The following is a 25244-nucleotide window of genomic DNA, read 5'->3' as shown; positions in this document are numbered from 1 at the left end:
ATCTCTGTCACGCACGCTCACGCGCGCGCCTACCGGCAGCTCTCACATTTTGTTTTTTAATCCCACTGAAACGCCACTTTTCCAAATTTCACGTCAATACAGTAAACCATTAACGCCAACAAAGGAAAAAAAGTCACTCCAACTCCAAGGCAAATCAAGAACGTGTCTCAACACACGGTTTAATTGTACTGTTTTTATTGCATGAATTGTAATAGCTGCAGAGAAATGTTGCAGATGAGTACAGTTGGGTTTTGAAGCCTTCCTGCAGTGAACAGAGATGGTCAGTGGACATTCAGATGGCACGGCTAACTTTCTTCACCTTTCTCCTCGTCAGTCTACCACAAGACCAGCGCTTATATACTGCATTTAAAACCCGCAACTGTAGCACTGAGGAATAGGGGGGTGGGGGGGGGCAAGAAACCGTACGTTCAACTTTTCAACATAAAATACACAAGGCTGCAAGTTTATACCATGGACTTATCAAATGTGCTTCTCTGTCTTCACACAGATGATTAAACTTGCTCAGCAGTGAGCATGACATCCTGTAGAGCAAATATAGAATGTAAATAGGGTGGGTTTATTGCTGGCTCCGTATTGGTTTTATTGTGGGTGACTGGTGTCACAATTAGGAGAGAGACGATAAGAGGCTTGTGATGTGCTTTGGTGTTACTCCCTCCAACAAGCACTCAGCTAACGTGTTGTCTACGTGCAGCCGCTCACTCAGTTGAAATATCTATCGAATATTATCAGTCAATCACGAGAGATAACAGAGATAAACCATCCAAATGCAGTATACAAGCCCAAATTCTGTGGGTTTAGACCTGGAGCGATGACTCCATCTATAGGTTAGTTGTTGTACTGCAACGACAGAGGGGGACTGACACATTGAAGTGTGTGTTGCTATTACAGTTTTTAAAATAAAAATCAGCTCCCTTTTAAAGTAGACCAGCCACATATTAAAACAAAGATCCGACAGAGAACTCGTGAAACGGTCTCTCGAACCTTCCAAAGTAACTTGGTAACTGAACCATCACTAAAAAACAAAGAAATTATAAAGGTGGTATTTTGCTGTACTTGAATATACCTGTTCCCACCCCACCTCCCTGCAACTTATCCTATTTCAAATATAGGATGGGCTCTAATATGGGCTCTAATGTTAATAATACATTTATCCATACTATCTTCATATAATTAATAAAAATAAATACATTTAACAAATACAAATGATTTTGCAGTGGGTAAATTACCAAAAGGAACTGATTATCACCCACAAATGTATTGTTAGCTTTTTTTTCTTTTTTCTTCAAGTGTAGGATTTCTCAATAAAACCATTTTCACCCCTTATTAATTTAAACCTGTAGTCTTAAAGCCTCTACATCGGTGTGGCTGTGCTATAGAGCTGGGTGAGAGACCAGGCACCATCCACTCATCTATAGGGCTGTGTGTGAGCGTTGGCTCACTAAAGGCTAAATGTTAACACTGTAGCACACTCACAGAGAGCAACCAGGAGTAAAAGTAGATGCTGATGATTTATGTTGGCAATGGGACCCAAACCGGCTCTTGGCTTTGGCCAAAAAGCTGTGGGCACGAGATGTGCATGTTTACATGTCTTCAATCGGTATATCTTGTAAAAAGGTAATATGAAACATTTTCTTCTTAATTATATTTTCACCTTTTTTTTTCTTTTTTTTTTTTGCTTATGCATTTTTTGTACAAATCTTTGTATAACCTGTTTTTAGACATTAAAAAAAAAAACAATTAAACCAACAGAAAAATCAACCAACAGAAAAATCTCATGCATAAGTTATGTCCCACTCTTACTGATTGCATGTGTATATTACCATTTTAAAAAATCTGTATACACTTTTGTCTGTTGTTCAACATAATATTTTTCTTTTTTTTTTACATTTTATGCCATTTGCTTTTTTCTTGTTTTTTGATTTTTTGATAAAATTTTTGATCCTATTTTTCCAGCCAGCTGTTCCAGGTATTGCTCCAGAGTAGATTCCAGATGCCCGACCTGTCAATTCTTGTACAGCAGGAGGCGCAAGAGGCATGTTGTGTAGGTGCTGGCTGTGGGAAGGAAAACGGCTCCGTAAAAGAAGCTTTTGGGAAGCAGATGAGCATTTATCCTTTGTGATTTCAGTTCAGGTCCAAGAAATTAAACCCCACTTCCAATAACAATTCTTTTTTGTTCTTTTTTTTTTTGCCTGCTAGAAATCGCTGCTCGTCACCCCGAAAAGCTTGACAGAGAAACTGAAACTGTAGATGTTTTAATACTTCTAACAACCTCCCGAGGCTGGAGTCTGGCAGCAGAGGTGGGACAGGACAGTCAGTCAGTCGCAGACAGGGATGCGGGTGGAGGGGAGGGAGACAGGCAAGGTCATCCCTATCTGCAGAGGTCCTCTTGTGTGGAGTCTCGCACATTTTTCCTCTTCTTGCTGTTGCCCTGGTGGTGTGGCTTGTTGCTCTGATGACTTTTGGTGCTGGAGGAGGAGCTCTGCTGCCCGTGGTGGCCGCTCTTCTGGTGAGAACGAGACATCCTGGCCTGTAGAGGGAACGCAGAAAAAGATCGTCTGTGTTCCTGCAGGATATCCCTCTGGCATCCAATACAATATACTGTGCTGTCAGCTGGTAATGGTGGAGGCAAATGATTCAATTGTTACATTTTGTAGCTCTTTATCACACATGTGTTACAGCCATGTGAAATTAACTTCCTTAATCTCTTTTATGGAATGTGTTCAGCAATATGCACTTAACAGTACCTTTTTTCCATGCCTTTAATTTTAATCATGCGGTGCATACTGTGTGCTAAGTGTATGTATGAGCATACCTTTCCTCCCTTGGTGCTTCCAGATGGAGTGCTGGTAGTGTGGCTCTGTGTTCTGTGATTACTGACAACAGCAGACTTTTCTCTGTGGGCACTGGAGCCGCGGCCAGGCTGCTGCTTGGCAGTCTTACACGGCGTGCCATCAGAGTCCTGAGGAAAACCAAGAAAATGGCTAAATAGTCTCTCCAAAACATTTTGCCACCAAGATACTCGTGCAGTTGTAAGTGCTATAGATACAGAATACAATATTTGGAAGCTCTGTACGTGTGACTTACTGCGTCGCTGGAGCTGGAGGTTGAGGACGTGGAAGAAGGCGACAGTGGAGAAGAGGAGGGAGAGGAGCGCAGTGAAGGCGACGGAGAGGAGGAGTTGGAGGAGGTTTTGCTGTGGGGAGCCGACGGTAGAACTACAACGACATCGTCGTCATCGGGAACGTTGTTGTTGCACTCATCGAGCTGCTGGGACTCATACAGTGTGACATCATTTCCTACAGAAACAGAGAAGGGACAAATGATGTTGCAAACATCGTCACAGTCTAAAACGAAGCTTGTGCTGCTGTAGTTCCAGCTCCTACCAGGTCAGACTCACCCTTTACCCCTCCTCCTTGACCTCTCTCTGACCTCGATATGGGTCAAATTTTAGTTGCAATTGGACTTTGAGAAACATTTTATGAATTTAAAAAGCTGTCAGAGTTTGAACGTACTGTTGAGTGGCAGATCATTCTGAGATGGGCTCCCCCAGTTCTTTCGGATCCACTCCCTGTATTCATCCACTTCCTGCGTTACTCGGATTATTCGACCAAGTATGCTGTGATGGGACACAGAGGGAGGTACATCAGTCATACCACTCTACACACGGCAGTCTAAACTAGCAATGACCCGATATTCTCAGTATGATTGAATGAAGCCAACCATGACAAAAACAACTTAAATACCCTCATCTTATGACTGACATTATAAACAACTGGGCCAAAATAAATGAAACAATAAACTGAGTGATGCTGTGATCGATCTACCACTGACCATCAAATCAGATGATTCTTTGATTAACTCCTTACCTCTCAGTCTCGTTATTGGGATAATACTTGGCGATGGGTGACACTGCATGACTGAGCACCACATAGGCGTAGTCAAATGCCTGCTTCACCTGCATGGCACCGTATGAACTCCGGCCAACGTCGTTGTCTGTTGGATACATGACAGACGGTCAATTTGCATAAAGATGAGAACCTGACAACACACGTACTGTCCCATATCCTTCAGTCTTTGTATTCACTGTTCCTACCTGGCTGCAACGGGTCTTCAATGTAGAGCATGGAGGGCCTGTATCCATCCATCATGTTCTTCTGAACCTCATCTTTGGCAACGTAGCAACCTCCATCTTTTATCCTGATACCCGTTTTCAGGTAGTTGAAGTGGCGACCGTAGAGCTCAAAGAATTCAATGAGGAGAACTCCGATGTTGATGTTGGGACTGCACACATCCTCCCTGTAGTGAAGCTGGAAAAACACACAGCGCGAGTTCATGTCAGAATTATTGCGAATGGTTAAGTGAGGGAATTCACTCAGTGAGATTAACGAGGCACTGCGGAGACTTTTACATGATATTCCAATGACGCCGACAGATTTCCAGTGTAGTGAGTCTCCAGGTAGTCATTTGAGTGGTCTCTTGGAAAACTGAGTGGGTGTTAAACTTGTGTTTTGATTATATTCATGAGTGTTGAAAATGGGTCTGAGAATTAAAACCGAATAAAATCCCAAAACTGAAAACGTTATTTAAAAACAATGCTGCATTGTTGGAAGAGTCGAATCACTGATGATACGAATCAGAACCCTCAGTCAACTGAGAGTCTTCAAGTCAAGCATTTTTTGTTGTTGTTTGTTTTCCTGTCATTGTGCATTAAAATAAAGGCATTAACAGATCGAAGCTTAAAAGAATGAACAGGAATAATACTTCAATGAGGAGCTATAAAATGAACTATAAATATATTTTTATATTAGCCAGTACACTTATTAAAAACATCTGTGCAAACAGTGCTGTCTCGAACTGTTTTTCATTCAGAATTATGGATATTTTATAATTCAGGTGTTCAGGAATCACTGTGGTTGCAAATACTTCAATTAAAAAAAAAAAGCAACTAAAAGGGGCAAACAATGAGATGATGAAAACATCAAGAGCTCTTGTTAATGACAAAGTGTTTCTGACCTGCAGGAAACTGACAGCCATGAGGAAAAGGCTGTAGGAGCCAATTCCACCAGTGAAAACCTCATTGAGGTCCCTCTGCAGGAGGAACTGCTTCAGCACCAGCACCAAGTAAGGCAGCACAGGGTATTTCTGCGGGACAACAGACAGACACAGTGACGACATAGCAAGGAACAGATTTTGATGCCTACAGCACCCTCCAGAGGAAAACAGGGATTTCAAGTCTAAAAAGTCACTGATTTTATAGTGGCTTATCATACTGCTCGCTAATCTATGTAATCTATGTTCTTGTTTATGGTGTTTGTTAGCAATGCCAGTTCAAGTAGGTTATGGAAATAACCACTCTTAATATGCAAAAGAACACATTAAATTGCCATCAAGCAATGCTTTTGAATCAAATGAATTCATATGATGTTAAATATTTGTTATAGAGAGCTGTTAAAAGCGTGGTACTAAGAAACCCTTACATTCTGAAATGTATTCTTAATATTCTTAATGCTGTAAGACAGGCACAATTTAGATTTCAATATTTCAGGCTTCTTTATAACCTTAGAGATGGGGGGAATCAGGCAAGCTGCAATAAGGCTCAAACAATGTGTACACTAAAAACAGCAACAACACTGGCTACAGGTGGTAATCATGAGGGTTATGTATTCCAAGGGCACATGAAAAACAGAGGAATACAGGCTGCAAGTTGTGTTACCTCTTTGAATTCCTTGATGAGCCGGGCAGCTTTAATACCACTCTTCATATTGAAGCTGATATCCACTTTGACCTCAGTGAAGGAGTCAGTCAGTTTGATGATGGGAACCTGGGAACACACATGGTACAGGTGTTGATATTGAACAGGGACAGTCAGACGGGAAACAATCAAACAATCAAACACTCGGCTCAAGTGCCTGCAGACACTACGCTGTAAGGCGCTTGTAAATAAACCTGCACCCATAATTGTACTTCAAGTCGACCCTAAGCCTGAAAACATAAACACACATGCAGTCATGCACAAACCCACATCTACCGCTCTAATCCTTAACTAAACTGCTTGAGCAAAGATTTCAATTGTTAATCTGCTCTTTAAAATGCCTCACTAAAGTGAAACTTAAAACACAAAGAAAAAGCTTTATTCAAATCCTTTAAGTCCGGAAAGAAAATAAATTTGAGGGGAAAGGAAAATCCAATCCATGCACGGTTTAAAAATAACACAAATCAAAGGTTGGGGGTGATTTAAAAAACATGACCAGGAAGACAAAGGAGATGTAAAGCAAAGAGCAAGTTCCAAGAACACTTCACTACCAGTGCTGTGTTTATGACACTGCTCAATATACACATTTAACCTTCATTTAGATGTAATCTACTCTTTGTTACCAGCTCAAAGTTACAGGGAAACACTTGAGGCGTGGCAAAGGACGGTGCACCTTTGGCCTTTCCCTCAGTATAAATGTCCTTACACACGCCTGAATAAAAGACATATGCAAACCAGTTCAGTCAGTGTTTTGGATCTGTTACAACAGCTCGTACCGCTGTGATTTACAGCTCATCAAACTGACTGACAGCTAACATCAAATACCTGCATATGAATGTCAACATCATACTGATGATTGTTGACTATTATTAATCATTATATTTGGCACAAGTGGGACAGTTTTACTGGTGCAACACTGACACACCAATATTTTACAACAAATGAAACCATAACCAGAGAAACACAACTTGCACAGTACACAACTCAGTACTGAGCAATGTAACACTGCTCGACTCAGTATGCTCTCTGTATACAGTGGCCTTCTCAAAATGTAATCAAATCCACCGTGTAGAAAAATGCTCTAAAACCAACAGAAATCTTGTTAAGCAACAAAATCCGCATGTCAGAGTGAGCGCAGTCTTACCGTGGCCTTGTCCAAAACTTTGATGGAGTTCTCATCTGCAACGTTCCTCTTCCGGAGAGCCTCTTCCAGAGTCCAGAGTGGGAGGGTCTCCCACTTCCCAAAAACAACCAGGTCAATGTCACTGGAGCAAAAGAGAGACATGACAGGTAAAACATCGGTCTGTTATGTAACACACAAGAGCAAATCATACAACAGCGCAGCTGCAGCACACGGTTTTCACGTTACAACAGCCATTTTAAAATATGCTCCACATGGTCGCTCACTGCAAACAGGTGGCTTTGCTTCCATCTTGTGGATGAGCACTGTGCAACTTCAGACAGAGCTTAAGGAAGTAAACCACTGTGTGTATGCGTGTGTGTGTGTGTGTGTGTGTGTGTGTGTGTGTGTGTGTGTGTACTACGTTAGTAGCGCCATGTGTTCACTTCACACAGAATGTTACACACAAGCACTCACTACAAACAAGACACACACAAACACAGGTTTACATGCACACAGCAGAAATGATCTGAACATTGTAACTTATATTCTCCCTTTTGTTTCCAGAATAGCAGAGGCACACAGAAACAGAAATGCACTCTCACACACACACACACACACACACACACACACACACACACACACACACACACACACACACACACCTCCCCCCACATGCATGCATCCTACAACAGCTCAATCCCATTAAAGTGCTCTGTATAGTGTCAAGAGTCCACTAATCCCACTGATTTGTCTGTGTGTCTGTGTGTTGAGGGAACAGGTATTAGTCGTGTGTTGTATTTATGTGTTTCTGTGTGTGTTTGGGGGGGTCTGTGTCACAGGGCTCTCTCTCAGAATAAAGTTTTAAAAAAGATCCTGGATCAGCAGCACTAAAAATGACTAAAGCACTTGATGAAGAAAAGCAATTAAAGATTCGCCGGCTAGACAGAAGTAGACTTTTGGTTGGGGGCCAGTTCGCTGTCACAGTTGGCCAAAAAAAAAAAGCAAGCATGTGTTTAAATCTCTAGGCTGGTTTAGGAAACCAAATGGCTCACCTTGTTGGCAGATAAAGACCAGTGCTGAAACTCCCAAACACTTGGACCTGGAGAGATGGGACATACAGAGTTTCACACATAGACATCTTTTGTTTTTTCTCTTTGAATTCAATAACACACATTAATTTACGTGCATCCTGCAGAACATTCTCAACATTTTTATCATTGTGTTTGACAGTTGCTTCTAACATTTTCTCCTCTACGTTCTGATCTTTCAGACAGACTTCACATGTGGACTGGGCTGAGGACAAATTGTATCACTAAGCAGATATCAGTGTAGTGCTCTTTGACTTTCCCATGCTAAGCTTCATTACTACAAAAACCTGTTCTCCAAGCTGCACAGATGTCATTACTCTAAAGCGTAGCTTAGTGCTGATTTAATGACAAGCCCAAACAACTGTACAGGTGTGGTCCAAGAGCTTCCTATAAGGGGTATACACACATTAGGAAAAAAAGTGTGCATAGTTTGAATAAAACCACTTAAATTGTATTTCAAGTGAGAGATTAAAAACCAGGGCGGCCTCAGTGAAACAAACAAATAACCTGTTTAACGTTGCATTGATATGGAAATTGGCTAATGTGCAAATCAAAGCTGGCAGAGATTACACAGCAAACAGTCCTTTCAGCCACTGATCTCTTAACCTGCACCTATTCAAGTGACTAAACATCCTCAACCTTCAGCACACAAACTGGTGTCTGAACAGAAATAGACTTAAGCCTTGAGCCTCCCATTATTCCCTTAAACCATCTCCCTACATCCCACATCAAGCAGTAGTATACTGTAAACTCTGCTTTACATCCCAGTCACATGTCCAGGGCTAAGCTGATTGCAGGGCCATGTTTGTGAACGAGTGTATAGTAAGTCCTCAACACTTCTGTGAAGTGTGAGGTAACAACAGGTAGTCACAAAGATGAGCTATGGCTTATGTCATCTTGGCACTCACAGATCAAACTTTTACTTGTCGGCCCACAAAGAGTTTCAGAAACGTCCCAAACTGAATGACAGTAGAGACACTCTCACGGACATTTTTGGTACAACTGACTAAGATAAGCTCCAATATATACCTGGCAACAAACTGTGGAAACTGAGTGTCGGGTGGACGTCTACGCATCTAAGATAATCAATTAAAGCCTCCCATTGAGTGGATGTCCAGGTTGCCCTTGCTCCCTCTGCAGTGGAAAAGGAATAAAACTGTGCAGGACTGGGTATTATGCTCCTTAATTTAGGAACTGCTAAGCTCTAAGCAGACACGCTTTGAAGCACACTGCTCTATCAGCAGGATCTAAGTCACTGTGTACAAGACTGCCTAAGGTGGCACTGATAACATAACCCAAATAGAGTATGGTGCAGCAGGGAAATGAAACAAGAGGATGCTTTATGAATGGCTGATAGCTATTAGCTGGCTCATATACAAACTGTGGTAACTGAGTGTTGTGAATTGCAGAGACCACTGTGTCCAAGGTAGCCTAGTCACAGTGCTCAATCAGTGCAGCAAATATTGTGTTTCTAACTATTTTCACTTTTCTACAAATCCATTTGGTTCTGCCACACTTAAATAATCTGTAGTGGTGCTAAGATTGCAGATTACAGTCAAGATTTTCTAGCAAACAGTTGGAGGCAATTCTCACCATGATTATCAGTGTCACACTGAAAAATCAGGTCTGTCACGCCGTACCAGCCGAACCAAACCACCAAAGAATAAATAAATTCCTAAATTAATTAATTTAAGTTAATATAGATAGATAGGTTGGGGATGATGTGTACCTCGGCACTGGGCCACAGGTCGTGGATGACTCCCTTGATTCTGTCCACCACCTCCAGCCTCATCTTCTCCTCCTCCGGTCGTGGGGAGATGTAATCATAGAAGTCATTGACCTCCTCGTGTAACCTGCAGAGCACACAGAACATAGTTTTGTAAGAGAGTGTGCAAACTGTGTTTTTTTTTTTTTTTTTTTTTTTGGTAAACCACTGAATTAAATATCAGACTATCATAATCTCCATTTGGATGATGAATAGTATGCAAATTTTAAGAGGTAAATAGCTTTACTCGAACCATGCTCAAATCCATGTTTTGCATATAGACAGAACCTGCACGGTGAAGGCACTTCTTACCCTCTCACAGGTTCATGGTGCTAAGAACAGACCATTGAACAAGTAAAACAGCACAGATTAGTGTAACTGTTAACAATCCTGAGACAGATAAATTAAGTAAATTAGTTTGAACTACTCTACTAGATTTAGCACTCTACTATTAGATTTAGCCACATCACATGACACATTAATTTTAGCCACAAGACAAGAGAAAAATGAACAGAACTGGGGGTGCTTTCATTCTCTTGATCTAATCTGTGCATTCCCTGCAAGCGAAGCAAAAAGATACAATTTGCATGCCAACAGTGCCTACGGTCACAGATACAGATATGTCAGACACTGGGACACAATGACAGGACATAGCTCACACCTCACAAGGGCACCATTCTCTCAAACTGTCCTCCTCAGCCCCCTGCATACCTCATGATCAAACACTGAAGTCCAATTAATTAAACATGTTTGGGGTGCAGAGGACAGAGATAAAGGCTTGTGACTGAAAAATGTGTGGTTCAAATCTCCAGACCTGTGGGAAACCCTATGCAGCAACAACTGAATATTAGCTGTAGTTCTGCCCTCTGCAGTGAGAGAGAGGCGTCACCAAGCCGGGGAGCTGAACACAACAAGTCCTGTGAGCAACATTTCAAGACTTTTTGTACAAGGCAGGCCCAAAGATATGAGTATGTCTGACAGCAGAGTGGGAAGCAGGGTGTGCAAATGAAGTTAACCTTCCTCTGGCAAACAGATGTCTCCTGGATCAGCTCTCCTGCAGAGGTACAGGTAGATTCATGCCGAGCAGTGAAATCAGTAGTTGGAATATTATTTGACTCACTTCTGTCCTCGTGGTATGAATTAATGAGTCCCCTACAAGGTGTCTGCCAGAGCACTTGGGCAATCACATTTCATATAGATCAACAAGAAAAAAAAGATTCCTCCACACTGACTCTTACCGATAGGGTTGGGGGTTAATAAAAAGGGTCATTTTTAGCCAAAAGATGGATGTTATGGCAGCAAGGGTTTTGTCTTATGGCAGCAACAGTGTTTTGATGCTACCCCACACCAACTACACCAACTATGTCTTTTTTGGTAAAACAGTTGAGCAAAAACAAAACAGGAAACCCGACTGTGTCCCAGCGTTATGTCAGGAAAAAAAAAGAAAAAGAAAACAACTTGCACTAAGGGCAGGCTGAGCAAGGGTACCGCATTTGTCCTTGGAACAAGTCACTCTGCCCACATACGCTGACCTTTTCGCTGACCAGTTTTGTCTATATACACATAGAAACAGGAACAAGTCTCTGTGGGCGGACAAATAAGAACACAAACATGTAGGCACACACAAGCATGTACACATGCATGTGTGCATAAACAGCCATATATTGAGGCCATAGGCCAGTAACAGGCACATTCCCCTTGGCAGACAATAGTGAAAGAGAAGAAAAGTGAGGTTTCTGCTCTTAAAAATTAAATAAGGCAACAAAGCACAGCCTACATATTCCAAAGAAGGTCGGGCGAGAAAAACACTAGCAGCGACAAACAGCGACTGACAGTTGTTTGGATTATGCCCCAAAGAGCACTGTGTGTGTGTCTACAGTCTGGGTTTAATATAACAAGGACTCTTAACCAGACAACAGTCAAAGTTGACTGGCTTTCACCTTTATTATTTCTTGTGTTTCAGACACTCAGCCTAGCATAAGCCCAGGATACAGATGCAGCACTGAAGGGTTACTGGTCTGCTAACCATGTAGGGAAAACGCTTGCAGAACAAAACTCTCTTCTCCCTTGCCAAATGCTATCATGGTGACCTTGAGGAAAAAAAACTAACTCCCCAGTTGCTGCAGCCGAATTGCTCAGTGGTCAACACTACAGTGAGGCTGTGATCAGACATACGGAGGCACTACCGAAGTGACTGCATACTGCCACACTGGAATATGAACAATAACTAGGGCAGGAGTCTGAAGGCTTATCAGACATCGAGACGCCATACAACAGCTTATACCTGGAAAAAAATCATCAAAGGTATCAGCCGTCTCAAGCAGGGCTGGAACTACTACTATTTCCATTATTAATTAACTGACCTATTATTTTCTTGACAAATACCAATCACAATTTCCTAAAGCCAAAGGTGATGCCTCCACATTGAGTCCAAAGCCCAAAATATTCTGTCTATTATTGCTTAAGTCAAAGAAAATGAACAGATGATGTTCTAATTATGCTTTAGTTTTGACACTTCCTACAGTAAAGTCAGCATGTTACAAGGTACACACTAAAATATGTTCTACCTGGCGTTTGCTTGCAAGTATGTGATTGGCCAATGCAGTCCACTGATAGATGACTTTACTATCAGGGATGTACAGAGCTAGTTTTTTTGGCCCGTTCAAAGTCCTTTAATATTGGTATCTGCAGACACAAAGTCCAATCCAATGCCTCTGTTTACACAAATGTTGACCAAATATGAATCTGACACATAAAACTGACGTGATGCCTTCTAAAGTCAGTACACCTCATTCTTCACAAGTTCTTATCTACATACTGAAGGTCCTGATTCAAACTATAAAATTCGTCAGCTTAAATTATTGATACAATATGAATGCAGGTTTAATTGGGAGAATGGGACTCCTGAAATTGACATGAGGAGATGTGCTCCAGAGAAAACGTCGCACTCTGTTGGAGTTGTTGGGACCACAGAAGCACTCAGTCCACTCAGGGTGGAAGTGTGGTGTTACGGAGTGATGCTTTTACCTCAGAGTACAAACAACAGCTTGCAGAGAGCCTACAACAGCTCTCTCAAAACAGCAAAGTTTTATTCTGGAATGCCATTGAGATACTCACAGAGTTAATGGTAATTAGTTACAGCTGATAGGACTCGCCTCCATTGACATTTGTCATTTCATCAGTGAAAGCGACACATTGCACGGAGAAGACTATTTTCTACACTGAACTTTGCTAATAAGAGAGGAAAGAGAACAGATTTGGTACCATGGGAGTTTAGCGAATCCATGCATTTTGCCAAACCAAGTGTCAGAGCTAAGTGACCAAATCATTTTTCATATTTACACACTCTAGCAGCACGCTGCAACACCAGCAGGGTGAGATGACAAAACATTCTGGAGTTCGGTAAAGAAAGGGTTGGATTTCAGTTTTGTTTTTAACTGACACTGATACATTAACAATATGTAAGGATCAGCCCTAACACCAATCCAATCAGCTCAGGACATACACAATTACAATACTGGCACAAAAGACAAGCAAGGACCAACTTTTTTCAGATGACCCTGATTTTTGGATGTGCCAAGACAGTGGTCTGATTGAAATGGATGAAGAGGCTGTGTGTTTTAAGGTCCCGTGTGTAGGATTTACCGGCATCGAGCGGAGTGGTTGCAAATTGCGACCAACCCAACACGCCTCCACTCACCCTCCCCTATGGTGACCACTAATAATGTGAAAAATGTCATCATGGTTTGTCCGTGTGGGCTCCTGTACACACATGGTGATGCGACATGGTGGTCATCCCTCTGTAGATAAAAAGGGATCATTCTAAGGTAGCTAAAACACAACGATTCTTATTTTCAGGTACTCATGTACTGATGAAAACATAATTGTTAATATTGTATTTAACTTCTGCCAATATATCGCCCTAATTCCTACACACAGAATGCGTTTAATGCAGTGTTATTGTTGGTCTGAATGCAGCCTAACTGGCTGCTTGTGAGTCTGAATGTACAGAATGCAAATGTAGGGCATTACTGAAAATGCAGATGAATGGAGGACTGAACGACTTAGAGTAGTATTCAGTGTGATCAGACAGTCATTACGTTCAGTTCATGACAACACGTTCCACATTGTCTAAGAACTGTGCTGTCTCCCCACAATTCCTTTTTTTTTCTTTTTACAAACACATCTGTCACACAGACACATCTGTTGACGGAAACTGAACTGGTGGTTTTATCTTGGGGAAATCTTGAGAGGGCTGACCACAAGTGAATTGAATGACATGATTTCATTTCATTGACAAGCCACAAGAAGCTGGGTGTTTATTTGCTACGGCCATGTCTGTGTTTGTTATGTCACAAAAAGCTTTGAGCAGTTAGCCCAACATTACATCGGACATTCACCTTGTTGATGAGGTGACCAAACCGTAACTGTAATGTCCCACAACTGCTGCCCTTCCTCCAACATGTCAACAGACAAGCACTCTAAATTTTAATGACTAATCTCTTTTCCCTGCGCACACTGCAGAGACTCCAACCTCCATCACAGAACGATTAGGTTTCATTTAAGGGTAAAAGAAACTCAGCAGCTACAGTCTGCCTTACAAATACAACTTAGGTTTTGATTTGATGGTTAAGAGAACACAGCTCTGTATCATTAAGACAGCCTGGCCCAAAGCCTAGCAACAATTTAAGTGACCTTAATGTGTTGTAATTGAACTGAAGGATTTTATCGGTTTGGGGCATGACTAATCCCACTTGGCTTCCAGAGTATCTTCAAAACTTCCATAGACCTCAAGCTGAAAAGAGGGCATTTATCACAAAGAAATATAATAATAACAAATAAAACAACATTTTTGGCAAAACTGACAATCTGAGATGTGAACATTTACTCTGCACAACATCCAAGCAATAGGTTTCATTTCACAGGCCACTGCTGCTCCCCTGTCATCACGTGATGAGAGCAAGCATACCAATCACATCTCATGCCCCTCCCTCTTAGATCAAGTTACATCTCAGTCCTACAACTGCACAGGGAGCACATGAACCATTAGCACTGCTTTTGGATAATCCCACTTACCTACATTTATAATAGTAATCATTATGTAATCTTGTGGAACAGGTTAGCAGAGAGCTGAGGTTCCTAGAGGAGAAAAAGGGGTTCAAACCTCCTTAACACTTCTTATTTTCCAAACATTTCCTTCTTGCATGATTATTGTAGTGTTGCTGAAATGTTGCCAGTCATGCTTACTGATGGCTGCTGTGATGTTACTGCTCTTACAGTTAAAGTTCATTTTAGAGATGAGTGCAATTTGCTTTGTATGTATGATTCAAATCTGAATGGCTGATAGCAGAGGTTTTGCAGCAGTCATACCTCCACCGGTCTAGGGCTTCAACAAATGACAATTTTCATAACTGGTAAAATTCTTTGATCTACAAAACATCAGTAAACAATGGTGATGTCATTGGTTTGTCTCCAAAAACAGATTTCTGCCTGAAAAATGATCTCAACAATTGATCGATTATCAGAATAGCTGGATATAAACTTTCTGTTGACTGACTATTAATTAATCAATCAATCGTCAATTCAACATCAATGGTGTGGGACCTGAGTTATAATTGAGAATAGCTGTCATAGCGCTTCCACCAGTGGTACGATCAGTGGTTATTTATTATCAGGCAGTGTTGTGCATTGAGCAATAGTGCAATTCACAAATCACTCTACAGTCACAGCTTCTTCGTTGTCTATTTCTCCTCTGGCATAACTGGCAGAAACTGAGCTTTGTTTCGGTTTCTTTCAGTCTTAAAATAAATCACGTCTTACCTTGGTGTACTCCTGATTCCAAAAGTTGGGACTCTATGTAAAACATAAAGGCTCAGCTGAGGATTCACCACTGTGTGAAACACATGACTGTATAAAGGATTACTACATGTGCTTGTGTACACTTCACCAAACTGTCCTTACACACAGTTCATTTGCAAATGACTGCACTCTATTTATGAGTTACACATCAGCTTAACCTTTTTGGAATGGGGGTTGTGCTAGATCAGATTATAGCACATAACCCAGGTTCATGTACTGGAATCAGGGCTTGGAGAGAAAAAGTGGGATCATCCCCACTGCTATTGCAATCCTTTTTTCCCCCAAGTCTCTGATGCATAGCATGTTTTTGTATTATGAAATATTGCTTCAGAATGAGTTACACAGAGGGACCCTGGACATCCCTACAAAGCCTTCCCATGAAGGCTTTGCAACACCTTGTCAAAAGCATAATTCGCCCTTTCTGCGACTGAAAGCAGGAGGCATGGGAAGGTAGGAGAAAGTGTGAGACCGCAAAGGTAAAAAGAGAGGAAAGAATGAGAGACTGCTGGGAGAACAGAGTGAAAAAGGAAAAAATAAAAAGGTAGAGGGCCAAACGCACGCATAAGGTGTAAGAGAAAAATGGAGAGAGAGAGAGAGAGGGAGAGAGAGGGGGGGGGGGAGATTGGGTGTGGTGCCGAAATGCCTTCATGTGAACAAGAGCCATCTGTTAAGTTGGGTAGGATGAAGGAAAAAGAGGTTATTGTCGCATCACACTGAGTATGACTTACTGACAGAGATTTTGGTATTATGGTAGCTTTAGAATTAAATACTTTAAACAAGCATGAAGACACATTCATGTGCCAAGAAAGACCTGACTGAAACACCAGGCCGCGGGTGGACACCCGTGTTCAATGCAATGACCAGCGTTGAGCGTTGTGCATTTGACCAGATTGGGCGTGATGAAACAATGCATTGTTGTGGCCATATTGTCCCATGAAAAGTCCCAACAGCATGACCCTATTCTTGCGTAGGCTTGAAATTTTGGGCCTTGACATACTTTGCAACAGAAGAGTGTCGTGTGTGTTATGTGACACTGCTCTTTCTAGGTTGCCGGGGTTGCCTGAAGCAGTCACATCACACACTGCTTTTCAAGATGAGGACAACCACAAACAGAGGTGGAGGTGTCAATGTCTCGCAGCTGGCGATTCATTAATGTTTCATCAATGAACTGATCCGGGTGCTAAGCGTTGGCCAGTGGGACAAAACGGCTCCAGTTACACAGAAGCCCAAACACTGTTGACTGCTAGTGACGGTCACGCTAGAGTGATGCAGCTGAGTTCTGTGGTCAAAACAGGAACAGCTGAGACTAAAAATATGGTATGTTAGTGCCAGAATAACCAGTTTAGTGGTCAGCAGACCATAAGGAGCATCAGAGAAGTTGTGAGTCATTCGACATATCAATACTTCTTTGTTGATCATCTAAGCTTTCTACAACTAACTGTGGAGCAACATCTAATGATCTGGTACCAGGGTAGGGAACAGAGCAGTCGCTTTTGATTCCAGCTGTGGGTTATTCTTTTGGAATACTTTGCAGCTCATCTTGCAACTTTCTACAAAGTTTGTATTGCTAAAGCTCTACTGCTGCCAATGGAGTAACTTGTGGCTTCACTAAGTACAGTTTCAAAGCAGCTTTCCCAACACCAGCGAAAGCAGTGAAGCGTGTTTGAGCCTTTAGTGTGACTGTGCTGTTCTGTCATTAGCATGTCAGAGCGAAGCTACGACTCAGCACAAACTGTCAGAGCCCTAAGGACATGGACCAGCCTTGATGTTTATGGGGTTTTTTTGTTTTGTTTGTGCATATCTTCAAAAATAAATATCAACACAAATGGGAAGAATAACCTGAAACAAATACATCACGCAAATTATTGCACTTCTTAGCATTCATTTTCCAATACATTTCAAATTGTTTTTGGGTGAATGTGGCATTTCTTTTCTTTTCTGGCAAGTTTATTCCCCTCTGCTGTGAGAGCACTTCAATCTGAAAGCTTAACAGTTTGGAACTAAAACAGTAACACAGAAAACAAGAGATTTTATGGCAACACTAACGCAGTATCACACAAAAATAAACCTATAGACACAGGGCACGGCTGAAGGAAACTGTCAAAGCGCCGTCATTCTGTACACGTGCTGAGAAGGTCACAGTCTGAACACACGCTCTGAAAAAAAGAATGCTGTGTGTCGCTTGCTGACTGCATCAGTCTGGACCATGGGAAGGGTTTCCATTGGACAGGAAGAGAAAAAAAAGAAAAACACATTCCTCACTACACATGGGAAGGCTGAGTTATGGAGAGCTGCCCACACGTGCTGTTTAGAGGGGGCCTGTTTCACCTACAGTCCAAACGACCAGCATGCAGGCTTCTCTCTCCACTGGCTTACATGCTTTGGCAGAGAGCCAGCCAGTGAACAGAGGAAGGGAGAGGAGAGCGTGACGTAGATGTCACAGTCAGTAGAGGCTGGATGAACCACAGTTCTAATAATGGAGCTCCAGTCACAGAGGTGCTATCTGTGTGCTAGTGCTGGGAGTCATAAATCTCCAAAAGACAGCGGCAATAAATGGCAATGAAACTATAATCCAGGGCTACTCATCAGTGAACGATTAACCACGCATTTCATTAGCCTGCAAGTGATGTTCTGCTTCACCACTCCAAACTAGCTGCCAACACCAGGCTCCACTACAATTAATCAAGTGCAGGCCGCTCTGTCATTACTTCCATTTTGGGCCATGGGAGCAAATTGCTTCACATGAATAAGACATTGAACACATGTGAGGATGTGACATTGAAATGAAGATGTTAGAGGAAAAGGGCAGAAGCTCAAGTCTTAGCATTCACAAGCAGGCTAGCAAAACTAGACACACACAACAACTACAGCGGAGGTGTCCTTGTGCACAACAGGAGCGCTGAAAAAAAACCTATGTGGATGCTCACAAATGGAAAAGTGGATTGTGCCTGGAGACAGATTTTGTGATGGAGGTTTATAAATCAAGAGCAAAACCTTCTGTGGGTAAATTAGCAACCAAACTTACAACTTTACTTCAGTAAAAAAGATACTGGTTGAAAGCTTCCAAAACACTGAACTTGAGCTGGCAATCTAGACTGACCAAATATGCAGGTGACTCAGCTGATAATACACACACACACACACACACACACACACACACATTTCAGTCTTTAACTCGGTTTAGGCTTCTTCTACATGGAAATGTCAGATCAACTGAGGTGTGAAAGAAGGAATACTGTTGTTTTCCACAAATACAGTTAACATGTCAATCACAGAGGGGTAATTTCGAATGCAACAGGCCAGTTATACAGAAAGACAACAGACCCATCTAGCAAATCCACCTATCCCTCTGAATTCATTCTCTCACAATGGCTCCCTCTGTTATAAAATGACTGGAACTTTGGAACATTGCATCTTGCCCACATAATAAAAACCCACAACACAACACCAAATCAGAATACAGTTCAGCAGGACAGAAATGGGCCACAGCTCTCCCAGGCTACAATGACTTCCTGTGTCCATATAAAGAATCTAAATAACTGTTGTACGCCACCAAAAAAATGAGGTGGAAACACTCCCGTAGAACTCCCAATCTGATTGGACAGACACTGAAGGGGCTCGGGTTTCTCTCTCAGAGGGTTGGCTTTGTTTTGTGGAAGTGAGGCCGTGTGGAGCATGTAAACACTGATCCTTTTCCATCATGAGGCGGGCTGCTTGGACCTTCTCCGTTCCAGAAAGACTGCAGGAGCGTAAAACACAAATAAGCACATGCCTCTGCCTCTCTCGCTGCATCACTCTAGCCAACCCCCCTGGCCAAATATGGTGCACAGATTGTCCCATGGAAAAATGCATCTGAACTTACTCACAACCCTCAGCCTTTTTGCTACTTGCACATTTCAAATGCAACCATGATTCTCAGGTTTACCTTTGCCCACTCCCCAAACCACTCAGCCTGACTGAATGGTCAAAGCTAATCATGCATAATAATCGTGCATGTGCATGTATGACACTAAAAATAGGGAAGCACAAGCCTAGGTGGCAGAAGAGGGTTCTGTCACAGCTTCGAAATCCAGTGCAAGAATCTCTTACAACACAGAGTAAAAGTATCATAAAATATACATACATGTTACAACACTGCACTGTTGCCTCAGTGTTTATCTCAGACCAGGGTTTTCCCTGCTTATCTTTGTATGATTGGCTGCGGCCTTTGTTGAAAGTTGCAACAAAAATACAAAGGCTTTTTTTTTTAATATATACGGTACAATTGCTGTGCCTTTTATCAGCTACTGCTTCGATGTACTAATACCAGGTGCATGCATGTTACGTACAGTGAGGAGGCTACATGAGGAATGACACATTCACAGTTTCTGCAAGATCATGACAAGCAAATTGTTTGTAATGAAAGCTAGGTTAGCTTACGTTACAGAAAGAAACAGTACTGGATATCAAAGCTCAGCAGCCTGATTTTTAAGCGTCTGTCATTGAGAGATTGTTTTAGAAAGCTTTAATTCAACTCAGTGAAGTTAGTCTTGAGTTGGGTATTCCACATATTTTGATTGCTAGTGTGCCATTTAACTGCAGTCTTCCCAATAACTTTCATTTCATGTGACCCAGTGACTCAAAGTCAACACCAAATTGTATTATTATAGCTGACAAATAGTGCTCACCTATTTTTAGTGGGGTTTAGTGCTTCTTCTGTTTTATTTCATTGTTTTTAAATATTTATCAAAATTCTGCATTTTTTCAATAGATTCCATGTCATGTGACCCACCTGTTGGTGTCTGTTCAGTGGTCACATTGGAAAGCTCTTTTGCTTCATCATTCTTGTCTTCACTCTTCCTATCAGGCTCTGTGCCATGTTGTCTTTTTCTGTCCCTCTTCTTTTCTGTCCTTCTTCTAAAAAGAATCCAGGAAAAACCCTGCAAACACTGAGGAACTGTAGCTCACCCAGTCACAGGACTGAAAGTATTAGTGGATGGTAAAAAGGTGTGTCTTTAAGCAAGAGTAAACCAGGCACAACAAGCATGCCATGGAGCCACTGAGGCAGCAAATTCTCCAAAACACTGATGCTCATGAACAACATTTCTCAATGCAACCACCCATGACAGTAAGGTAAATGACTGAGAGTAGCCTCCATTTGGCCAGTTGCAAACATCACGTGTGCTATTACCAGCTGTGGAGCAGGTTGTTCGTCACTCTTCTATACATCTCACATCCAGACTGCATCTCCCAAGCAACAAAACGTGTATTTTAAGTGCAGATGGATTAAACCATGGAATTAACATAACTTAACAATAGCCGCTTTTATATCCACATGCATACTGTCGGTCTATATACGTCCATTTCGAAATACATTTCCTGTAATGCCACAGAGCATGCTGGCATTGTGAATTAGAGAGTACTGTTAAACAGAGAGCCCTCAGTGGTGGTGAGTGTGATCAAGGCTCTGAGGTTCAAGTTATGGTATTAGCAGAGCTAATCACTAAAGAATGTCCTTCTGCAAACACACAGCTTCCATACAACTATAAATGAGGTTCAGCCAAAGACTGAGCTCCACACTCTGCTGTTCTGCCTGCCTACACATGCCTCACAGAAGTGGGTGGGAAAGGGGGGAAATCTCTGCACCTACAGGGTCTTTAAAACAGAGCCCCACCCACCAAAATATTTCTCCTAAGTTATATGTTAAAAAAAAGAAAAGAAAAGAAAAACATTGGTGATGAAGGATGTCCAATATAGTTATAGCACACTCACTGAAATTCAGTGGAAGTGTAGTTCATGAACTAAGAAGCGGAAACACATGAAGAATGAAGCAAAAGATCACCAAAGCTTGCATTAACTTCAAATATGCACTATGCCTTTCAACTGCTTTTACATTTAACCATCTCAGGTTTCTGAAGCGATATGTGTTGACATTATTCAGGGGTCAGGGCAAAGAAAAGAGTCAGCATTAAAGCTATACTTCACCCATCACCTTTTGAGTCACAAACACTCAGCCCCTGTGGGCTTTAAAGGGGGCTCCATATAGTTTGTAGTGTTGTCAGAGAACAGCAGCTGTTATAGACTTAAATTCATTCAATGACAATCTCTTCAATAATGGAACATTTTAACTGATTGAATAGTATCAAAATGTCTATAAAAACATGCAGCATGACTTACAATTTCTCTGACCATCTGTGTGCTCAATATGTTCCAAATAAAAACCATTTTAAATTATTTTTCAATATGAAAGCCATTGTAATGCAGTATTACCAACTGAATTCAGGCTGACCACTGCTGCTGTTCCTTGTGAAAGCACATGCCACGAGCATTTACTTTTACTACAAACCAGCTCATTAATGGTGACTAACTCAAAAGAATCAATTAGCTCGAAGAATCGCCCCACCCCATCATTAACACATGTGGGTTAGCCAACATGATTAAAGCTCTTAGCATGCTTGCTACAGAAAAACCATGCACAGTCTCCTCTGTAGCTATGTGTGCAACAATTACTGAGTACATAAGAGCACAAGCTGCACTCTTGTCTGTGTGGAAGATGCCATTGCTCTCCAAAACTGTATCTGGCACTGTGGACAAATCTACAGCAAATCACAGAAGAAGAAAGCAGGCTGACTGTACCTCTTTCATTGTTGCGTGTGTTGTTTACATTATCTTTAGAAATACACTGATGATGTGATTATTGATGTGTTTTGAAAGGGGGCAGAAACGGAAGTGACTGGGTCAAACAGGGAGTCCATGCACAGTCAGCCCGGCTGTAAACTACAAAGTTTCAAACTCTGAGAGGCATGCACAGGATCCAAGAGGCAATTATGACATCACACAGATTTATGGATGTTCCTGCACGTTTTGAGTAGCCCGGCATGACAAGCGTGCTGTGGGTTTAAGACTTGTTTGACAGCCTGCGATAGCCAACCTGGTTAAGACTCATTTGACAACCCCCAATACTCCAAGTTAGCCAACCTGGTTAAGACTGCTTTTCATTGCACTACACTGCTTCGCCTTCATGTCATGACTCTATCATGTCATTTGAGCTGAGAGTTTCCAATGCATAACTTCTTGTTTGTACATCATAAAAAAAAAGAAAAAGACACAGACTCTAGGTCACATGGAGTGTGAACATGCTGACTTTTGCTCACGACAGTGTACTGAAAAGCTGTTTGACAACTCTAGCAAACACATGAACTGTGATTTCTTCTGCAATACTGCTAGCCAAACATTTTGGGCTGCACAAGGCTGGAGGGAAGCCAATGATGTGGCACACATCTAGTAAAAGTGTCACTCTTGTTTGGGATGGCACCCTGTCCTCCCCAATACTCTCTTTATTCCCACCATTTCAGTATTTTATTGTTGACAGACATATATGCACCTCACCTTGCAGCAGTCGGCTACATAAGTGTACTGTATGCACGTCCTGGCCTGTCAGCCCTGCTTTCTGTTTCGACAGTAAGACCCAAATGCATTATCTCTTTAAGTGTGTTTGAATCTTTGCTCAAAAACAGCAGTATGAAAGACTAAATGGAGTGAAAAAGCACTCCAAAGTACATACAAAAGTGGTTGAGCAATTACTCCATGGTTTGACGCATAGTTTCTTAAAATCCACTGTCTTTCCTAAACACGTAAAAAATGTCACCCAACTTGCTTCAGGCAAAAACCTGTAGTGAGCTTTGAGCACCTGACAACTCTCTAACATCTATTTGATTAGAGTTAATGACCGTCTGTGCTCATTGGTGGTTACACTCACTTTCGTAAAACACGTTGGAGTTGTCCCACCGTAGATTCAGTGGGTGGTGATGAAAAGGTGGGTGGGGTGAGACTTGACAACCTCGGTCGCCTCCCTGTATGTCATCTCCGTGTGCATGTTTTTAAGGCGGTGAAATAACAGCTAATTTACTCCTACTTTACAGAAAGGAAACATCTAATCAACTTTAATCAATTTTCTTACCCTACTATTCCTTCTGAGTAGTTCCTGACTTTCCATGGCGTGCCGGTGTAACCGTCGTAGCCTCCCGTGTTGGGGCCGCTGCCGCTGTTCAAGAGGCTGGAATTGAATCCGAAAGTGCTAGCTTTGTTGTCTCTTTTCCTTTTGTTGGGGTGTCCGTCCGTCAGCCCCCTCCACAGCACAGCGACCCCGCTGCCCTGCTGCTGCCCCCCTCCGCCGACACCGCCCCTGCCAGCGGCTCGGTTATTGTGGTTGCTGTTCGTTTCCAGTGGTATAAAGTCCCGCTGTTCCGGTATTTCTCCGTTCCCCATTGAAGTCGACATCCCCTGAGTCCTACCTTCACCGCTGCCGGTGTTTGAGTCAGGTGCCCCGTTTCTGCTGGTGAGGACGGCTCCCGACACTCCGTTGACGGTCGCTTTCAGGCTCGACGTGCTCTGAGATCCAGTGGTGTAGCTGTTATTTACATGCAAATACCCGAGCCCTTGTGTCGTCTCCCAAATCTGCATCCACAGGTTGTTGGCGGGTCCACGTTGTTCTGGTTGAAACCAGGCGATTCTCGGATCCATCAAACGACACTGTAGGCAGACCGCCCCCCCACCCCACCACCGAGCAATACTCAGCTCGTGTGCAGCTAGCCAGGTCGCTAGCTAACGTTAGCTAGCCTGCTATAGCCTCGTTATAGCTGCCGCTAGCTGAGGTTCTCTGCTGCCCGTTACTTCTAGAATCAGGTAAAAACACGGTCCTTAGTAACGTTAGTGACGATACGCACAGTTGTCAACAAAAATCATCCACAGTAAATACGACAAGAGTGCGAGTCAAGTGCTAAAAACGGTAGCTCACGCCAAAGTTGAGGTTGGAGACTGGAGAAACGTGCATTTGCTGCTTATCGAAGTGCCTCTCTGACCCTTTCCTCCTGATCGTGGGTCTCTCAATGGCGGAGTGTACAGTGTTTTTGCGCATGCGCGCAGAGAGTGAAAAGGGGCGGAGACAGTTGTTACGCAACCAACAACTGTTTCTTGTTACATAACAATGTCTGATTTATTTTTCTCTCATCAAAGTGAAATGGACAAGGTGTTAAGAGTACAGCAGCGTAAACTCCATTTATTGTTTTGTCACGTGCACCTCTTAAAGCTACACAGCTGTTTGACTTAACTGCTAACCCAGGTTAAAGTTTAACATACCACTGAATTCAACACATTAATTCAACATAGGATATTACCCATCTTTCGATGTGAATATGAAACAAAACTCCCATAATGCAACTGTACAGCACAGATTAGACTAGTTAGTAGCAAAACGGTTGCAGGTGACAACAGGGAATAAGCATTTCTAATAGGGCTGCTTTTACAGATTAATCATCAATGAATCTGTCAACTATTTGGGGAGTATTCGATTAATCGGTTAAGCAACAAAATGTTGCAAAAGTTATTCCCCGACAATTGCCAGAAGTGAGATCTTTCAATTGCTTGTTCTGTCTAACCAACCACCTAAAACCTCACATTTAAGAAGCAGGAACCAGGAAGTTGAGCTTTTCTTTCTTGAAAAATGAGCAACAGCAATCTTAAGTTTTTATTGTTCTGTAAATCTGCTTCACTTACCGGGCTGTATCATGGGAATCAAACGTAGCCGCTGTTTTGCTGCTTATTGTGCACATTGTTTTATTATTAGATTTATTAGAATTTACTTACAAGGAATTCCTC

At 42.2% G+C, this 25244-nt stretch overlaps 1 protein-coding gene across 1 annotated transcript; it reads right to left on the bottom strand.

Annotated features, from left to right (window-relative positions):
* Positions 1-1304: 1304 nt before the first annotated feature.
* tent4b (terminal nucleotidyltransferase 4B) lies at positions 1305-24477 on the bottom strand. The gene is made up of 12 exons (XM_076747871.1): positions 23548-24477; positions 9714-9837; positions 7949-7995; positions 6918-7038; positions 5735-5842; positions 5035-5163; positions 4115-4328; positions 3888-4014; positions 3534-3637; positions 3106-3317; positions 2834-2980; positions 1305-2548 (listed from the first exon to the last, which is right to left on the bottom strand). Exons 1-12 carry the CDS (start codon positions 24108-24110, stop codon positions 2390-2392), a joined length of 2055 nt encoding a protein of 684 aa, XP_076603986.1. The 5' UTR covers positions 24111-24477; the 3' UTR covers positions 1305-2389.
* Between the last annotated feature and the right edge of the window lie 767 nt (positions 24478-25244).

Source organism: Chaetodon auriga, chromosome 1 (assembly GCF_051107435.1).
Source record: "Chaetodon auriga isolate fChaAug3 chromosome 1, fChaAug3.hap1, whole genome shotgun sequence".
NCBI lineage: Eukaryota > Metazoa > Chordata > Actinopteri > Chaetodontiformes > Chaetodontidae > Chaetodon > Chaetodon auriga.
Note: the sequence above shows the minus strand (reverse complement) of the source record. Positions and strands in the feature narration are given on the sequence as shown.

Excerpts from the sequence above, each read along its gene's own strand:
- tent4b (XM_076747871.1), bottom strand. The coding sequence starts at position 24,110 with ATGGATCCGAGAATCGCCTGGTTTCAACCAGAACAACGTGGACCCGCC. Across the intron at positions 5,164-5,734 it reads TCATCAAGGAATTCAAAGAG|AAATACCCTGTGCTGCCTTA; the intron begins GTAACACAACTT and ends GTTGTCCCGCAG. Across the intron at positions 2,549-2,833 it reads GAAGCACCAAGGGAGGAAAG|GCCAGGATGTCTCGTTCTCA; the intron begins GTATGCTCATAC and ends TTCCCTCTACAG.